The 20,981-nt window shown below is 35.8% G+C and overlaps 1 protein-coding gene across 8 annotated transcripts in view; it reads left to right on the top strand.

Annotated features, from left to right (window-relative positions):
- Positions 1-20,981, top strand: part of mcf2l2 (MCF.2 cell line derived transforming sequence-like 2) — a 62,524-nt gene that overhangs the window by 4,269 nt on the left and 37,274 nt on the right. For 2 of the 8 annotated variants that reach the window (XM_059538233.1, XM_059538240.1), the window contains exons 1-10: positions 3,421-3,669; positions 12,239-12,322; positions 15,113-15,227; positions 15,390-15,480; positions 17,517-17,630; positions 18,177-18,293; positions 18,451-18,600; positions 18,819-18,943; positions 19,860-19,974; positions 20,097-20,216. In XM_059538233.1, the coding sequence (XP_059394216.1) occupies positions 3,504-3,669; positions 12,239-12,322; positions 15,113-15,227; positions 15,390-15,480; positions 17,517-17,630; positions 18,177-18,293; positions 18,451-18,600; positions 18,819-18,943; positions 19,860-19,974; positions 20,097-20,216 (1,197 nt within the window). In that variant the 5' untranslated portion in view covers positions 3,421-3,503. Of the gene's footprint in view, positions 1-2,227; positions 2,486-3,420; positions 3,670-10,212; positions 10,340-12,238; positions 12,323-15,112; positions 15,228-15,389; positions 15,481-17,516; positions 17,631-18,176; positions 18,294-18,450; positions 18,601-18,818; positions 18,944-19,859; positions 19,975-20,096; positions 20,217-20,981 lie in introns of those variants that run through there. The other 6 variants (XM_059538236.1, XM_059538235.1, XM_059538238.1 and 3 more) reach the window with 6 other exon arrangements.

Below are 20,981 nucleotides of genomic sequence, written 5' to 3' on the forward strand. Positions count from 1 at the left end.
AAAGGTGAACAATAGGAAGGTCATTGTACTTCCTTCCCTCCACACCAACCCCTCCCCCTCTCTCCGCCCCCATCTTTTGTGTGCCCCTCTGTATAATATCTGTTATAGCTTCAGTGCTGCACTCATGTCAGTCACTATTGTCTACTCAGACACTATGTTAGGTTGCACAGTTACAGGAAGTTCTTCTTCCGGATCAAAGTCTAGTTCTCAGAAATCAAATGAGGCCTTGGTGACATCCAGTACCTTTGCCGAAACCATGCAATTTGTTTCCTTACATTAATTTGATCTTTAAAATAAGCCATTACACACAAGCATAAAAGATTTATCACAAGCTCAGTGTGAGATTGATTCTTCAGTCATATGGAAGAGCTTGCAGCCTTGCACCATTTTCTCAGCTAATGCAATCCATTAGATTGACAATCACTGAAGCTTTATGACATCACCCTCTCATCCTCTTTCATTGTGCTGTGGAGAGCTTCACAGTCTTTCTCATGGATGCTGAATCCTGTACGATAGAGGAAGACAGAGAAGCAGGCATTAGTAAGTGTCCAGTATTCCCCACTATATCCTCTTAAAATAGTGTTCTGTAATCAGATTACATGCTGTTTTTATATGGCAGAAGTTATCTGGAAACACACCCTAGCGTCATAATCTGAAGCCACAGACATACAATATCAATTCATTTTACGTCTGTCTGCTACGTCTCATACTGTAAGTACTAATGGTCTCAGATTAAGTTAATGCATAGTAGTAGATTTTTGAATGGTGGTGGCTTGTGTAAAAGTCAGCATCATGATGCTGGTGTGTTGCAGGTGGTTAGAAGTGTGTTGCTTTTTGGTTGATATAGTGTTTTTTCTTTTGTTGCATGTTGCTATGTGGTTGCTAGGGTCCATAGACAGGACTTTGGGTCACTTTTTCAATCTAAGACTATTTGTATACAAGATTGTATCATTTTAAATGATTATTTCTAGTGTATATTATTTATATATGCTATTCATTATCTTGACACTGTCCTTTAACCCAAAGTCTCTTGACCTACAATTTATGACAAGTATTTAGAATTAAACTATCATAATGCCAATTTTGTTCTGTTTATTTATTTATGATAATAATATTTGTATTATTGTCTTCATATTTAATATTGTTATAATATTATTATATAATTATATAATATAATGTATTATATATAATTATATAATTAATATTTTTTATTATTATTATTAATAATACTAATTAAATTGAATATTTTATCATATTAATATTTTATTTTTATTATATTGTTGTTATTGTTAATAATAATAATAGTAATAATAATAATAAAATCAATAATAATAAAACTATGGCATGTCAATAAATGAAAATAATGGCAGTAAAATAATTAATGTTATAACATGACAGTCGGTAAATGTGTATTACTACTACTACTACTACTAATAATAATAAGAATTGTTATTATTAGAATTAGTATTATTGTTAATAAATGTCTCATATTATTGTTGTTGTTGTTCTTAATATTAGAACACATAAAACCATGTAAAGTCAATAGAATAAAATGAATGATGAATACTATATTATCAAATTTGATATGTTTTAAATAACAATAATTTTAGCAACACTACTACTACTACTACTAATAATAATAATTTTCACCAATTTTCACTGACCTCCTAGCACCAAAGATCATGAGAATTTTCAGGCAGTTATTGGAAGTGACCATGCTGCTATTGTGTACCTTTTTGAAAACGATCCTTACAATGAATTATTTCAAACAATTATTTTCTCAATTCAAGGACATTTCATATATGCTTACAAATGGGCTTGTTTTTGGAGTGTGTGCCAGACTGAATGTGATTTCCAGAGATCCAGACGGTTCCAGAGTAAAGAGTGCCTTATTTTACAGGCTCATAGGTTTCCATCCACAGGAATGTCTGAAGTTATCCACGAAACATTAGCTCACCTACAAGTGAGTGCTCAGACATCCATGAAATCACAGTTTGGGTTGGTTTCCCACTTTTTTGCTTCTCAATTTAGCACGTTACATTTGTTTTCCACTGTGAAAGTGACTGAAAAAAGTTGAGTCCTCAGGTTTAGATTTAACAGGCAGTGCCACATGATGCCGTCTCATGCGTGAGGGATGCGGGGAGGGGTATGTGTGTGTGTGTGTGTGTGTGTAGCAGGGCTCTGTTTTGGGGTGGAGAGTGAAAAAGGAATCTGTGTGTTTGTGAGAACTTCCTCCTGACGTACTTTAACCACAGTCGGCTGCGCAGTGATGAATGTCTCACTGGGAGAGAGAGGAAGAGGAAACTACCGGTGCTTCTGGCATTCTCAGAGATATTTGTAGAAAGCATGTCAGTGTGTTGCCTGCGTTTCAGAGGCACAGGCACCTCTCGTAACGTCTTATTAAGTGATTGAGTTTGCGGGTCACTGCAGCTCTTGGGACCTCTTGCGTGGCGCGGGACCGTCAGCACAATGGGTTCAGTTATGTGTAAGTCAGCTTTCTGTCTTTTCATGCAGATTTAACAGCATTTGTGCCTGAGGAAGAACTTTGTGTTTCTGAGAATGATATATGGAGTCATTTCTGAGAGAGTTACAGCTCTGTTGACTTTGGTCGGAAGCCTTGAGGTGTTTCTGGAGGGGAAAAAAGAGGTTTATGGGCTTAATAATGATTAGACACACAGCAATGTGACCAGAAAAATGTGCCAGTAGTTAACTTACTGTATAAGAACATTTCTCTCTATTCCTCATTTGAGTCTTAAGTCGCTGAGGGTTTATTTTTCTTTTATGCCAAAAATCTTTAGGATATTAAGTAAAGATCCTGTTCAATGAAGATATTTTGTAAATTTCTTACCATAAATATATCAAAACGTAATTTTTGATTGGTTATATGTATTTGGACAACTTTAAAGGTGATTTTCTCAGTATTTCGATTTTTTTTGCTCCCTCAGATTCCAGATTCTCAAATAGTTGTATCTCGGACAAACATTGTCATATCCTAACAAACCATACACCATCGGAAAGCTTATTTATTCAGATTTATAAATCTCAGTTTCAAACTATTTACTCTTATGACTGGTTTTGTGGTGCAGGGTCACATTTAAGTTTGTGGCTTCAGAACACTTGAGTCACACAGACCATTTTTATGCTATTTTATGGTGTATCTTTGTCATTTTGGAGCTGGACAGTCCCAGTCCTCATTTACATCCATAAAACAGACAGGATATTCTTAAAAAAAAAACCTGTTTGGAGCAACCTGGGTGAAGACAGAGATGGTGCTTTCAGGTGGAGGTGTGTGTGTGTGTGTGTGTGTGTGTGTGTGTGTGTGTGTGTGTGTGTGTGTGTGTGTAAGAATATCCCTCACAGGAGAAGCGGACTAGAATAGTTCTCTTAATCCAGAGACAGCAACGCTTCTGTCCACTTACTCTGATCTATCCTTCCTCTCCTGTGACCTTCGTCCAGCGAGCCGTAGTGAGGCAGGTTGGGGTATTGTGGGTTTGTGCTGCAGTATGGAAGGCTCCCGGTGCTACCAGACCGTCCCGTCCTGCTGCTCGGTATGTGGGCGGCACTCACGGGGAGCATCCTTTTCCTTGGTCCGCATCTCGGCTGGAGAAATGGAGTCCTATCATCGTTTGCTGGGAGTGTGTCTGGAAACCAAAATAGCATCGAGGAGAAGTATGTCTTCCTCATACATCCTCACCTTCCTCTTTCACTCTGGTTTGCTTCTGATGCAACTATAACTAAAACATACTTCAGCGTTATTGCAGTGAGATCTAGAGAAGTGTGATGTCTTAGTGCATGTGTGTGTGTGTGTGTGAGAAAGCTGCAGTGTTAACTGTCAGACGCTCTTAAAGAGGATTAAATGGCTGGGTCAGATTGGCGGCTTCATTCATCATTGTGGCTAATTCACTTGTGAAAACAGAAATGCCAGAGCAAGTTTGATATTTCATGGGTTTTAATCGTTTGGCATATTCAGCTTTGTTTGTGTGCAGGAACCTCTTTAGCTTAAAAGAGGAACTGTAAATGATGTGGAGTTTAACAATCAGACTGTTTCTATCAGACAGTGAGTAGCACAAAGTCAAAGAAACAATATATTTATGTATGTTTTTTATTATATAATATAAATATATATATATATATATATATATATATATATATATATATATATATATATATATATATATATCATAATTTTATTACTAAAATGTAGTAAACGCAAGCACAAGAATCACACAGACACATTCACACACACACACACACACACACACACTCTAAACCTACAGTATCTATGCTGCAGAGAGTCTCTAGGGGAAGTATGAATTATGATGATGCAGAGAATACTACGTATGCACTGCAAAAGTCATTTTCTTATTATCAGTAATATTTTCCATCAGAAACATTATAACATCCTTAAATCAATCAAAACATTTTTTAAAGTTGGAAATAAGTTGTAAACCCCTTTGCAATTATTTGTGAAATTTGCTAGCAATTTCTGAGTTAAATTGGTAGCACTTTATTTTACAGTCCTGTTTCTCATGTACATACTAGGTACTTATTATAGTAATTACAATAACTATGTAATAACTAGGTACTAACCCTGAACATACCCCTAAACCTAACCCTACCCCATGTAGTTACCTTGTATTATCAGAACTTTCTTAGATGAATACACTGTAAGTACACTATAAGTACATGTTAGTACACGTACTGTAAAATAAAGTGCAACCGTTAAATTTATTTCAAGTATGTTTTATACTATTTTGATCAGTGAAGTTAAATGTTTATTTTTATTTATATTAATTGTATTGAACCCTTTATGATCATGATTATATTATTTTGATTATTATGAACCATAACAAAGTAAAAGAAAACATATAACACACACACACACAGACATATTTTTTAATAATACATTATGATTATATCATTATTATATATGATATGATATTATAAATCATTATGTAAAGCTTTTTGAATAAAAGTGGATTTATTCAAAAGTGCCTGCTGAAGTAAGGTGAGCCGCTTCGTGATGGCTGGTGCTTCATATTACCATATTAATCATATTAACTTTATGGTTTTTGTATATTAATTACATTTTTGGTTTTATATAATTTTATATGGTATTATTATTATTACTATTTAATACATGCATCAAATTTAAAATGATTGCATACATTTCTTCGGTTGACTTTACATGGTTTTATAAAACATTTTAACAATAACAATAATAGTAATAATCATAATAATTGTAATAATTAGATACATGTTTGTGTGTTGAGCCTTTTGTCTAAAGACAATTTTCTACCTCATTTGGGATAGTCAGTAAAGCTTTTGAGATGATTTGAGTTGAATTTATAAAAAATAATATTCACTCTAAAAACGGCATTATTGTGCTATTGTACAGATGCCAGACTGTCGTGTTTCCTTGTATGCCACTAAAGAAAAAAAGTTGCTTCAAAAATGTGCTGTAAGTAAAAAAAATTACTGACATTATTTGTATCCATATATGCTTTCCCCTTCTGGAAACATTTATAAACTAAATCCACACACACATGCGGTTAGTTCAGAGGCCAGTGTCCTCAAAGTCTCCCTCAAGAGCCCCTTTAAAGCATGCCAGCATAATGAAACGCACCTGTCCAGACTGGGTCAGACGTAACTTTAAACAGCCCACATCTGAACATCCTAGTCATACACATGTTTGTGGATGTGGGTCCTGTGCGTAGTGGTTATTTTTACACAAATAGTTTACAGCTGTTTTCATCATTCATTCCAATACAAAATGATTTAGAGTACTTTCTGTTTGCAGAAAATCATCTCTACACTTCCAGTCCAAACATTGTCTCACTTCATAACGGCTTGTTTGTTGCGTGCCCTGCGTTGTGGGGTGGAGGTCTTGGTTGTTCCAGGTGACAGGGTCTATGAGTTTTTGTTGTTCTGGCCAGATACAGGATCCTGTCTGACATTCTGATTTATATCCATGTGTGGGCAGCTTCCTTTTCCGTAGGGATGTGGATCGAGAGATAGTTAGATACTGTATGCTGGAATTTAGTTTTGGAATGCTCAGTTTTGTGTGAACTTCAAACAGCTCACATTATAATTCTATTGAGTAGTTCACCCAAAAATGAAAATTGGATTGTTATTTATTTAAGGTTTTGCAAACCTGTACACAAATAGAAGATTTTCTGAAAAATTTATGTTTTTTTTTTTGTTTTTTTTTGGTCCATATAATGAAAGTCAGTAATGGCCAGTGTTCTTTAGACTTTTCCTTTGTGCATCAATTTTGATAAAGATAAACAGAGGACAAAATTGTAAGTATAACAAAAAATTCATAAAATATTATAAATTAATATTTTTTCTGCTTTCATTGACATTGATTGATTGATTTATAATTATTTTCAGAATTTTGACAAAAATGCTTGAAAAATGCTGAAATGGTATTAGTATTAAATAATGCAGTTTGAGTAGGTTTCGGTGGAGACACTGTGTAACTTTTTTTTTTTTTTGTACCTAGTGTAAAATAGATTCATGAAAGGAAATGACGATGAAATAATACAATTCCAATGAGAAAATACAATTTTTAAGGTAAAATTCTTTACCCAGCCAAAATGATAAATAATACATTACAAATAAATAAAAAGACAAAACTGGGACACAAAGTCGTGGCCTAATGGTTAGAGAGTCGGACTCCCAATCGAAAGGTTGTGAGTTCGAGTCCCGCGCCGGCAGGAATTGTGGGTGGGGGGAGTGCATGTACAGTTCTCTCTCCACCTTCAATACCACGACTTAGGTGCCCTTGAGCAAGGCATCGAACCCCCAACTGCTCCCCGGGCGCCGCAGCATAAATGGCTGCCCACTGCTCTGGGTGTGTGCTCACAGTGTGTGTGTGTGCATTTCGGATGGGTTAAATGCAGAGGACAAATTCTGAGTATGGGTTACCATACTTGGCTGAATGTCACTTCACTTCACAAAGGGGTAAACATTTCTTCAAAATATTCCTTATGTTTTACAGAAGAAATAAAATTATACAGAATGAAATGAGGATGAGTTAATTATATATATATATATATATATATATATATATATATATATATATATATATATAATTTCCTCATCCTCATTTTTCATTTTTTTTTTAAGTGAGTGAACTGTTGTTTTAAAACAAAAAAATATTACATAATCATTTAAAAGAGGATTTTTTTAATTTTTCCTCTTTTTTTCAGTATAGGCAGCATCAAGGCACATGCCTTGTCCAAGCTCTATTGCTTTGAAATCGATGCCTACAGGAATGTAAATTCTTTTTGTGTGTGGGTGTATGTGTGAGTGTTGGGAGCTCTGGGACTTCTTCCCCTACTTTCAGTGATTTCTTTAGGGGAAATATGATAGATTCTGGGTCTTGCCTGCCATAAAATATTGAGATCCCATTTATGAATTGCAGAGCCTTGAATAAAGCTTTTACTGCAACCATTAACATTGGGCTTTGATTTTATGATTTATCATTCAGCCTTGTCTTGAGATTCCTTTGTCATTCAGCAACACTAATTTATAAAGATCAGAAGGAAGTAGAGCGTTACAATGGACTGGATATCCCGTGGACGCTCCTTAAACGTCTGCCGTTGGGATTCAGACAGGCTGTGAAGTGAAGCTATTGTGTCGATTCTGTTATAGTCGCTCCGTGTGTCATGGAAGAGCAGGTAGAAGTTTTTTTAGAGTGTGCACTGTAGGTGTTCAGAACCACTTTGAGACCCCCTACGGCTCATGATCGAGTTCCAAACTGGATTTGTTTACATGATATGCAGCGGTGTCCTCTGTTTGACTGCAACCCTTGATGCAGTGACCCCAAATGAAACCATGGGTATACTTCAGAAAAAGGAAGATGAAACCACTGAGAGCTGATTTGTGTTTTTTCTTCCAGCAGCTGATGATTGAATCCATTACAGTTCATCTTCACTTAGTTAGTTCATAAGGGTGCTTTCCATACCAGTGACCTTTAAGACTGTCCACAGAGCAGTGTTTTAATAGTGGCACAGATATTTGTCAACCTACAAATGTCATAAAGACATGTCACATTCTTTCAAATATACTCTTTATATTTGTGTGTATTTCAAATAGTTTTGGGGAATTTTTATTTTTATTTTTTTATAGCATTTATAGTCATTTAATAACTAAAAAAATATTTTAAAATGTAAAAATGTCATGTTGTTTAACCATCGTAAATAGTAATTCCAAGTTAATATTAAGTGCGTACACATTAAATACATGTCAATGTATCTTAATTATAAAATAATAATAATAATAATAATAAAATATTTCTTGGTAAAAGCACACACAAAATCAGGATTTTTCTATCTATCTATATTACTTTCTATATTATAAACCAGATCAAATTTGTTATTGTATCAAAATTAAAATTATTATTTAATTTCATGTTATTATTGTATATTATTTTAAATTTAATACAATTTTGAGATTAAAATGCTTATAAAAGCATGCACTCATGTCATTGTATGTAGGATTTGTTATCAAAATGTATTAATCTGGATAAACAATGAGCATCGTGTCATTGTCCCATCAAAAGACATCAGGTCTTTTGGCTTTGCGACTATTTTTTCTCACCTGTCTTATGCTGTGTTGTCTTTTGGACACTAGCAGAAGGTTTTTGCGGATCTCTGCCCCTTAGGCTCCTTCGCTCCTCTCATGCCTCTCAGCTAATTTTGGTCACAGTGTCTCCACTGCATGTGAATGCAATCAGTGTTGTATTAAGTGTGCAAGTTAGTGTGTTTAGCAATTGCAATTGTAAGTGAGTTTAGCATATTTATTCTGACATCTTGACCCATGCTGGGACAAAAGCAAGTATTGTAGTGGGGACGGCACAGGTGACTGACACTTGATCATCTGAATGTTGAACTCTTGCTAATGGACTGAGTGATTAATGAGCTCTGTAATTACCCAGACAGATAGGATGAAGTCCCGTTCATCATCCCTTGGTAACCAGATACTCTGATTGGGTTAACAGGACCTAGTGGCCCAAAGCAAACAAGCCTGAACAATCAAAATAATGCTTCTTATGTACATGCACAGTGTATCCTATTGAAACAATGACTTTACAGAAATGTAGGTGTGCCCTGCTCTTTATGTGACCAAAAAGATGTGAGATTCAGTTCTCCATTGAACATTGCAGTTTTTTAAACTGATGCACAATAGAAAGGAAAGGCCATACAATGCCTGAGCTGAAAACACTAATGTTTGGGGAAATGCTTCTTCGTGGTGCATAAACATAGTTGTTCTCTCAGGCTGTCCATGTTCAGTCCAGCTGGACTCCAGAACATGTTTTTTTTTTTAAAGCTTTGCTGCTTGGAATACACCTTAATCAAAACTTCCTTTTCATCTATGCCACCTCTTCCCCCTAACCAGATGCTCACCGGAGACTTTTTGCTAGAAGCTGGTAGGTTCTCTCAGTTCTCCATTGAGGAAACTCTTAAATCAGAGTTGTGCAGCTGGAAAAAATGAGTGGAGACAATACAGAGTCTTTATCAATCTCTGATATCAGTCTCTCTCCATTTGTTATGCATGCAGCTGTATTCAGATGGTGGGAATCTCTGGATGAAGTTGTTTAAATTCAAATGACAGTGATCAAACAAGCTAAAGAAGTCATAGGTAGAGACTCATTTCCCTTCGATATGTTGACATCCTGAGTACAGCTTCTTTCTAAACCAAGGCCATTGTATTTAAAGGATCTCACATCGTGTCCTCTGGGTTATTGCGTTCAATACTAATACTATTCCGAATCTGCTCTAATAAATGCGATCTTCATCTGACAAACTTTGACTTCTTGTTATGTAAGCAAACTCTTGGTATCATATTGAAATGCGTCTTTGAATAACTCGCCAGTTTGTAAAAATTTTCTGGCTCTCAAAAGCGCCTCTGGACAAAATTTTCTGAAATGTGCCAGTCCACCCAAAACTGCTGTTTTGGTGTTGTTCAGTGCTTCTGGTGAATTTGTAGAAGCAAACATCCCATGTGAAGTGGTGAAGATTCTCTTCTTCCATTGGTTGGAAAACAGATCGGCCCCGCCCCTGAACTCACCTCATTGGCTGAGCCAATGTTGCTGTTGTCAGGCTAGTTGGGATGTTCAAACAAACAGAGCAGTGTTTTGATAGCGACACAGATATTTGTCAACCTACAAATGTCTTAAAGATTCCTCTGCGTACAACACTCTTAAAAATAAAGGAGCTTCACAATACCATAGATAGAAGAACCTTTTTTGTCTAAATGGTTCCATAAAGAACCTTTAACATATGAAGACCCTTTCTGTTTCACAAAAGAAGGTTCCTCCGATTATTAAAAGGTAAGAAAGCGATTGTTCTTTAAAGAACATTTGACTGAATGGATTTTTGTGGAACCAAAAATGGTTCTTCTATGGCATCACTGTGAAGAACCTTTTAAAGCACCTTTTTTTTTAAGAGCGTAAGCTGGGACAGCAGAAAGGATTTTAAGATAAGGGGTATGTGGTTTGGCTTGGGTTGGTATTTTTCATAGTGCAGCCATGCTTTTCAGACTTCTGTGGGTCAGAGTGGGATTTGTGGTATAGTTTGACCATTAGCCAGCTTTACAGAACACAGAGGGCAGTGGACCATGAGTCTGCATGGGCTGTGTGTGTGTGTGTGTGTGTGTGTTTTATTTGCACGTGGCATGTGCTTAAGCCCGTAACTAACAGCAGGTTTTCTTTGGGGTTTAATCTCTTGGCATGCTGACCATCCTTTGCCCTGCTGCAGAAAACCTGCTTCTACATGGGGAATTTAATGCTTAATAGAAACAATGATGATGATGTTGTGTTAGATCAGACGTCTTTGGCCAATGACATTTTTCCCTTGGTAAAATGCAAATTTATTTATTTTTTCTTCAAATGTACAGAAGTTCATATCATATCTCTCACAAGTAAACATTCTTAAAGTGAAGAAATTTATTTTTTTATATGCAATTTTAATTTGTTTATCTTTTTGTTAGTTCATTTGAATAACATAGAATTTGAGTTTTTCTATTTAAATATACTTCAAAACACAATTTATTCCTGTGATACAAATCTGAAAAATCTCCAGTCTTAAGTGTGGCATGATCCCTCAGAAATCATTGTAATCATTGGAAACCTATATGATACTTTTTCAGGATTCTTGAGTGAATTACAAATGTATTCAAAACAGAATTTTTTTCTAGCTGTCTTTACTATTACTTTATATTAATTGAACACATACTTGCTGGATAAAATTATTTCCGACAAAGTATTAATAGTTTTGAAAAATTTGAATGACCACACAAAAGAAATTGTAAGATCAAACTAGAATTTATGCCCCCCCCCCACCCCCCGCAAAAAATAAAATAAAATGTGTTGCCTTTTTCTATCAATTTTATATTTCTTGGAAAAAGAGTAGATTTCAGTACAGTATGTTTTCAGTGTTTGTTTTTTCTTTCTGTAGGAGTGGTCCTGTATGATCCGGTCACTGTGACTTTCCTCTTGGGAAGTCTTTGGCTTCTTATTGTAATTCATGTAGATGTCGATGGTTGCGACTCCACAGCCAGCTGATAACATCTGCTTTCCACATGCTCCTTGACGCACATTGTTCTTCCTGTAGAACACACTCGACAAGGATGTGTGAGGGCTTAAAATAAAAAAGTACTAATTTCTGTTGTTCTGCGGTTTACGGCCCGCTGCCTGTCAAACTTTTTGACTCTATATTTACTTCAGCTAATAGGCTTCAGACTTACACCAGCACATCCTGAACACATCCCCAATTTCAGTAGTAACTCATCGGCGTTGTTTGTAGCCCACAGCAAGTTTCCTCACAAGACTTATCAGGGTCTGATAAAGAGAAGTCAATGTTAATGCAGTCTTTTGTGTACGTGTACAGAAGAACGTTTGTTCGTCTACAGACTTCATCGGGCTTTAGGGTGACCCCTCAGTAGATCAGTAGAGAATAGAAGCACTCGAGCGCTCTTTTGAAAAAAGCCAAAGGCATAAAAGAATGGCTTGTTTGAAGGAGCGCTTCCCTGATGAACGGATACAAACCAGAGGCTGTGTTGATGGCTAAAGGTCATCTCTAAGGAAGCAGCTGCACAGACGTTCAGTCTGAAGGGTCGGGCTACTGATGCACTTTGTGACTTACCGATATCCCGAATGTGATTTTTGCAGAATTATATGCATGTCGCAGTGATTTCTAATGCTCCTGTGCGTTCTTCTCTTTCGTCACAGATGAGATCATGCAGCAGGAGATCAGGCCGTTACTGGCTGTCGACATAATCGAACAACTTCACAGGCAGTTTGCGCTTCTTTCAGGTGAGAAATGGAAATATCTGTTTGCTCTTTAGTTTGAGACAAAAAAAAAGCTATCTACTTTCCTTCTCTATGTATAGCTGTTGGTGGTGCCTTTGAACCTTGACCCTTTCTCGATTGTGGGTCAGGTTTCTGATGTGGCGCTTAACTGATGTTCATGTACGTGAATCACATCCACTCATGTCAGTACTGTCGTACAATTCCCAGCCCTCCCATTCCCTCTGATGCTCATTAGCGCTTCCAGTCAGAGAAAACAGACGTCTCATTTTCCCATGATGCATATTATATAATATTGAAATGAGAAATATCCGACGGCTGCTTGGTGAATCTCAAAATGAATATCCATTTCCATACAATACAATGTGATGTTATGATAAATCTTTAGTGTTTCATTTTTACATAGTGGTATGGAATGTTGTTACAAGATATTTATCTCTTATTAGCCATACAAAAATATATATTAACTTAAGCTATCATTTTAATATTGCTATATCATTACAATACATTTTAGTGGCTTCCAGAAATCTGTTACATATTCGTTGCCACATGGATGATGCTTGATAAATCTTTGATGGTACATGTGACCACTGAAGTAAATGTTTTTTTTTTTTTTTGTAGATTGTAAATCTTTTATTTAATTTGCTTGCGTTACTCAAGTCGGCAAGATCAGAATCATTCTTGATTTAATGAAACAATTTATTATTATATAGTTTCTCATTAAATTACCAACCAATTTATTTCATTTAACAATGGCTTTAAAACATTTTTTTTGACCCTGTTAGAAACTGAAACTTCTTTGTTTGCCAGCTCAGGTCTTTAACCACTAGGCTACGCCACAGTCCTGCTTTCTACATCTCAGATGAGAATGAAACAATAATGCTCAAGCTGGTCACTCCTGTTTGTAACATATATAAAGTGAATTTGGCTCTATTTATAATTCATTTTAACCAGCCTTTGTCATGAAGTTGCCAGTAATGTTAACTATACAAAACAATTCATATTAGCTAACAAAACAGCAGTGATCACTGCTTTCAGTGCACACAGAGCTCTCTGAAAACAGCACACGCTGAACTGATGTAAGTAGGAGGGACTCGCTGAGAGCTTTTCAGTCAGATCTCCCGAAGCCTGGCCTGCCTCCCTGTCTCCTCATCAGCCAAGACGCCTGCACCATCCATCAAAACTGCACCAGTTATGTAATGTTCCAGAGAAAAACACACCCAGCATACTTTGTGCAATCTATTAAGCTGGCTCCTCTTGTCTTAAGTGCCGCTTTCCGCTGAAAAGCATATTGTCATCCATTAGGACTCTGTGAATCACAGAGGACGATTAGAAATGTAATAGAATAGACTTCAAATGTTTCTCGTTCACTAGTGAATAAGGTCAGAAGCGACGTGCAAAACAATAAACCTGTCTTTTCAAACAAGACATAGATAGATAGATAGATAGATAGATAGATAGATAGATAGATAGATAGATAGATAGATAGATAGATAGATAGATAGATAGATAGATAGATAGATAGATAGATAGGTAGGTAGATAGATAGATAGATAGGTAGGTAGGTAGGTTTGGTGTGGGGGTTGTGGTTTGTTTTGCATATTATAAATATAAATGGAAAATAAACATGCACTTCTTTATGTCTATATTTGGAGACTATTAAAAGATTCACGTATACATCACCCGAGTGAAGCGTTGTGGCTTCTAAAGTCTAAAAATGGATGAACATGTGACCTTTGAGGGGATCTTCCTAATTACTGCAAACAGACACATCTTTCTTCAAATTTCTCTCTGGAATGAGCACAATGCATAAGAAGAATCGCTGTTAAAGAGGCGATTACATATTCTGACTCCAGACCAGTTTGCTGAAATGAGATGATTTTAATTAAAAATGATGCTATTATCGGTTATCAGAAGAATTCAAAAGTTATGTCATTATTTAAAGACGTTGAATGTTGATGAAAATATGACAATGTATGTTTACAAATGGCCAAATTTTAACCAGTAGTTAAAATATTTCATTGCCCCTACCATATTAAATTTTTTCAAGTACAATTAAAATGTAGCATTCGACTAAAAGTATACGACTCAATAATTTATTTCAGTAATATTGAATTTGCAGCGTAAGCAGCAAGAATATGTGAGCATGGAAATGTATCAGTTTTATATATATGTAAAAAAAAGTTTGTTACCAGTTCAAATTTATTTGGGTTTTTGTCAGGTTTCATTTATTTATTACTTTTTTTTTATAGTGTGTTAGTTAGATTATTTATGAATGTGTCAGAACTCAATAGATAGTCCACTGTTGCCCCATTGTGGTTGAAAAGAGGTGGTTCTTATTTCCCTAAATCAAAGACATATAATAATACATTTTATATATCTTAGGTCAAATAAAATTAAAAAGTGTGTGATGAATACTTCATTTTAAGGATTACAGTCAGAAGCAAGTAATGTAAGAGGGTTTTTATAGGTAATGGCCTAGTTAAAAAAAAGAAAACCTATGTGGGCCATAATTCCTCACAGGCTCACACCTGGTGTCTGCTGCATGCATGTTCACTCAGTGAGAGTAGTTTCTGTTGAAGTGTAAATGCTGCATAGAAACTGTGTGCTGGTCATGACACCAAACAAAACTGCAACGAAACATACTTTTTTTTAATATATTATACTTTTAGAAAAATTATAAATTAGCAAATATAAATACATAAATAAAATTGCCAGAGTGCCATTTATAACGTTAAAAAATGTGAATAGTCACTATTTAAAAAATAAGCACTAAATTCCTTAATATTTTTGCAGGAGGAAGAGGAAAAGATGGATCTCCCATCATCACCTTCCCAGAGTTCTCAGGATTTAATGAAGTGTCTGATGAGGATTTTGTTAATGTTGTCACATACCTGACCAGCATACCAAGGTGAAACCTCATTTATTTTTCTAAGGTTTATTGCCATTGTTAATGAGTTTTAAAATGTGTTGTGAAAGCAGCTGTGAGAACAAGCCGTTTTCTGCTTGATTTCTGTCTGATGGTTTTGGTTTTCATGCCTGACCTGTCTGGTTCTGTCCTTCATCTGTCCAGCATGGATGCTGCTAGCATTGGCTTCATCATCATCCTGGACCGCAGGAAGGACAAATGGAACTCAGCACTCGCTTCTCTGGCACGGATAGCGGTTTGTACAGGCTCTTGCTTGAGCTTTATGACGTTAACATGACGTTTATAGATACAAGCAAAAAAGAACAAGATGTACAGTATCAAGATGTACAATCGATAGGCCTATAAATTGAAATCAAGTTGGACAAGCTTGGACTATTCAATTACTTTATATTTTTCAAGTGTTATTTTTCAAAGTTGACGTATGTATGTGTGTGTATATGCGTGTATGTATATATATATGTATGTATGTATGTACAGTACAGACCAAAAGTTTGGACACACCTTCTCATTCAAAGAGTTTTCTTTATTTTCATGACTATGAAAATTGTAGATTCACACTGAAGGCATCAAAACTATGAATTAACACATGTGGAATTATATATGGAATTATATACATAACAAAAAAGTGTGAAACAACTGAAAATATGTCATATTGTAGGTTCTACAAAGTAGCCACCTTTTGCTTTGATTACTGCTTTGCACACTCTTGGCATTCTCTTGATGAGCTTCAAGAGGTAGTCACCTGAAATGGTCTTCCAACAGTCTTGAAGGAGTTCCCCGAGAGATGCTTAGCACTTGTTGGCCCTTTTGCCTTCGGTCTGCGGTCCAGCTCACCCCTAAACCATCTCGATTGGTTTCAGGTCCGGTGACTGTGGAGGCCAGGTCATCTGGCGCAGCACCCCATCACTCTCCTTCTTGGTCAAATAGCTCTTGATGCCTTCAGTGTGACTTCATAGTCATGAAAATAAAGAAAACTCTTTCAATGAGAAGGTGTGTCCAAACTTTTGGTCTGTACTGTATATATATGTATGTATATGTGACCCTGGACCACAAAACCAAGTCTTAAGTCGCTGGGGTATGTTTGTAGCAATAGCCAAAAAAACATTGTATGAGTCAAAATGATCATTTTTTTAAGTAAAGATCATGTTCCATGAAGATATTTTGTAAATATTTCGATTAGTAATATGCATTGCTAAGAATGAATTTGGACAATTTCAAAGGTGATTTTCTAAGTATTTACATTTATTCACTTAGCTGATGCTTTTATCCAAAGCGACTTACAATTGCTATATATGTCAGAGGTCGCACACCTCTGGAGCAACTAGGGGTTAAGTGTCTTGCTCAGGGACACATTGGTGTCTCACAGTGGATTCGAACCCGGATCTCTCACACCAGAGGCATGTGTCTTATCCACTGCGCCAACACCACCCCATTTAGATTATTTTTGCACCCTCAGATTCCAGATTTTCAAATAGTTGTATCTCAGCCAAATATCGTCCAATCTTAACAAACCATACATCAATGGAAAGCTTATTTATTCAGCTTTCAGATTATGTATAAATCTCAATTTGGAAAAATTTATACTTAAGACGTAAATTTTGTGGTCCAGGGTCTCACACACACACACACACACACACACACACACACACACACACACACACACACACACACACACACACACACACACACACACACACTTATTTATTTATTTATTTATTTATGTATTTATGTCTATATGTGTGTGTATGCATATTTTTATGTGTGTGTGTGTGTGTGTGTGTTGAAACTATTTTAATTCAGAAATGTCTAGTAAACTTCACAAACAATTACAATAGCGCAAAAAAAAAAAAAAAACATTTAACCAAACTATCTACTTACAGTAAATGTACTTCTATAATCTCTATTTTATTTATTACTTGGAAAAATATTATGTTTTTACTTGAATGTTATATACATTACATATAATAAATTAATAAATATTATATGGTATCTTTCTAATTATAATACATTAACAAACATAAATATATACATAAAAAATAAAAAAAATTATATATATATATATATATATATATATATATATATATTTATAAAATTTATAAAATGTATATATATATATATTTTTTTAATTTATTTATTTATTATTAGTTCCACAAGTAACAAAGACAAATTTTTTTTTAAGTATTTATACGGTTTCACATATAGTTGATGTCACAGAATTGTCGAAGAAATAAGTCAAAACTGGTGTGTTTAATTTTCTTTCATGACCTAAAGGGCTCCTTTCCAGGAAATCTCCAGCTTGTTTTGGTTCTGAAACCCTCACGTCTCCTCCAGAGGGCCATCGCTGATGTCAGTATGCGGTTACATAAGGATGACTTCAAATTGAAGGTACCGTAGAGCATGCTTCTGTCTGTCTGGACACTCGGCACGTCCGTTCATTCGCCATACGATGCGCATGGCACCCTGGAGTGTTTGTAACCATGATTACTCATCCACTTAATTATTGACACAGCCGGTCACCCTGTTGCATTATGCATGTTTGAAAGGGTGTTAATCTACAAATAATCTCTAACCCTGTTTTAACGCCACTTTAAAAAAGACACAGGGAGCAGTGTTACAAAAACGTTGAGGTTCCTGCTCTGTGCATTAAAGTGATGCCTTATCGCTGCGCTTACGTCAAGGTGGTGGCGGTGAATGTGTGTAATGCAGCTTTGTCACATATTCATATGTCTATGACTGGCATATCCTGCTGCATGAGATTATCATCTGCATCCTGCTACTCTTTTCACATTAAGGAAATGATGATTGTCACGTTGTTGTTTACATACTTCAATTTCACAAAATGTCATATGCAGATGAGTTAGATAGTCATAACAGTTGCAATCACATGCGACATTGTAGAAATGTTCTTTGTTCTTTTCTCTTCTCTTGTAGATTGTTATGCTAAATTCCCTGTCAGACTTGCATGGCTACATTGACAAAGGCCAGCTAACCTGCGATCTCGGGGGAACCCTGGACTACTGCCACAGTCAATGGATTCACCATCGCACAGTACGAAAGTTAAAAATGAATATCATATTTACAGAAAGACAGAAACATAAATGCGCTGTATGTACAATGCAAAAAAACGCTCCGTTTTGTAAAAGCAATATATGTAACCTCATATGCATATTATCTGTTCAGACTGTGTTAAACTGTTGTGCCCTAGGCCGTTGAGAACTTTGCATTAACGGTGAAGAGCACAGCACAGATGCTGCAGAAGTTTGGAACTGACCTGGCAGAAACCGAACTTCCCAATGACGTCCAGTGCACCAAAGATCTGCTCATCACACACACCGAAAAACACAATAAGCTCCAGGTCGCTCATCACATTTAGAAAACAGTAGTTCGTTTGATGTCATTATAGTTGTGTCCTTTATTTTATTGCCTAATGTTGTCAGTTGTTCTTATCTGAACCATTTCTAAAACAGTGTGGAACAATAAAACATGATCTCTATTTATCTTGATTTACTGTGTTTTGCATATATACAAATTATTTCAGTATTCATATGCCACGTTTCCTTCTCCCTGACACAGGATGAGCTGAAAATGGCTATAAAGCAAGGAAATACTCTGCTGTCCTGTATCAAAGACCAGGCCAGCAAAGCCGAGAGCCACATTTTGAACCCAGATGAGGTAGAGAACCAAACAACTGCCGAGAGGTTTGTCAAAACACAAAAAGTTACACCATTAATTATAATACTCTACAGCTTAAGTAGAATCCCAGCTAACAAAAGAATGTTGGTAATGCGAACATTCCGTTTAAACGTTTGGTGAACATTATCAGAATGTTTTGCAGACTTTATCGGAATGTTACAGTTTACATTTGGAAATAAGCAGCAACATATAAAAATCGAAGACGAATCCCCGACTAAAATGTTTCGAGAAAAAAACCCAAATAAATCCATCTACGACACATAAAGTTTTTTTTTGTGTGCTAAAGTTTTGTGAAGATAAAGACCAGACCAGCTAGCAAAAAAATGTTGCTAACATTCCCATTTAATTACGTTTATGTTACGTTTCCAAATAATACAAGCTTTTTCTCCTTTTTGTGCTAAGATTTTCAGAACATTATTACAGACCAGATAACTTTGAACGAGCGTTCTATTATCGTTCATAACTTGTTAGCTGGGATAATGTCTTAACACATTTCTGGGTGACTACGTGACATTCAGAATATGACACACATAAGCAAAACAGAAGATCGATTTTGTTGGAGATTTTAACCATCAGGAATGCAAAAAAAAAAAAAAAAAGATCTTGATGGCATCAGCAAATAAAGAGAGTCACCGAACAAGTTACATTCTGATGAAAGATTATAAGCAAATTTTTTAAACTCGTACCATGAGTAATTTTTTAACTCGTTCCATGAGTCATTCACAGTAGGGACGTTAATAATGTATTTTTGGAATTTACAGCCATTTCCTCTATTTTAACCAGACTTGCGTAGTTCTTGTTACAGTTGTGCTATTATTCTTTAAAGCCTGGTGTCATCTCATGTTCCTCTGTGAAATCTAATTCACTTCAGCTCCTCTGACATGCACACTGTAAACGCATTTGTTTGTTTGTTTGTCTCAGGTTGTTAGCGCAGCTCGATGAGACGGAGAATGCGTTTGAACAGTTCTGGTCAAGGCATCACCTTAAATTAGAGCAGTGCTTACAATTACGGCACTTTGAGCAGGACTTCAGAGAGGTACGATGCATTGGGTGTGCCTCTGTATACTTAGTAGGCAGTCATTATATACCAGATATCCCTGGAGCAGTTGACTAGTCAACCAAACTGTTGAAATTAGTCTGTTGCATCTATTGCATCAGGTGAAAGTTTCTCTGGACGGCCTGATGGAGACCTTGCTGGGCCTGTCTGACACCGGGGACTGTGTGGCTCGGGTGGAACATCTGCTGGGGGATCTGAAAACTTTGGAGGACAAAGCTCAGGTCAAAATCTTTTGAATCTGGAATCAGGCCTGGTATGCAAAGCAGTCCATTGAGTTTACATAGCGGGCTCAACAATAACCATTTGTTCTGTTCTGTTTCCCCAGTCACTTTATAAATCCCCCAATCACTGTATAATAAATACATATTTATATAATCCTATAAACCACCGGACAAATGAATAATTAAAATAATTAAATTACTCATATTTTTTAAAAAGAGGTTTCTTTTGCTCTGCATTTATTTGATCAAAATTACAACAGAATGAAATAACTGTTTTCTGTTTTAATATATTGTAATTTATATATTTTTTTGTGATGGCAAGAATGCATTTTCAGCATCATTACTCCAGTCTTTAGTGTCACATGATCCTTCTAATAAGATGCTCAAGCAACATGTTGAAAACAGTTGTGCTCCTTAATGTTTTCATTGAAACCATGAATGACTATCATTCAAACGTTTGGCTTAAGTAAAATGAGTAAAGTGACAATATATACATTCTTAATATAAAAAAAAATACTATTTATTCACGCTTGTATATTTGAATATATTCACTTGCATACATATTAGAATTTTTAAACAGTGTCTTTATTAAAATGTATCTTTCTTTTGTGTTTGTTTAGACACACGGTATGTTTCCAAGGATTAATAACATAAGTGTGTCTTGAAAAAGACCAGCAGTACTGGTTACCAGGGCATGTTTTGCATGGAAGATTTTACTCTTCCAAGCAACCAGCTTATCTAGAAAGATAAAGCATGTTTTTTTCT

Source organism: Carassius carassius, chromosome 44 (assembly GCF_963082965.1).
Source record: "Carassius carassius chromosome 44, fCarCar2.1, whole genome shotgun sequence".
In the NCBI taxonomy this organism is placed as follows: Eukaryota; Metazoa; Chordata; class Actinopteri; order Cypriniformes; family Cyprinidae; genus Carassius; species Carassius carassius.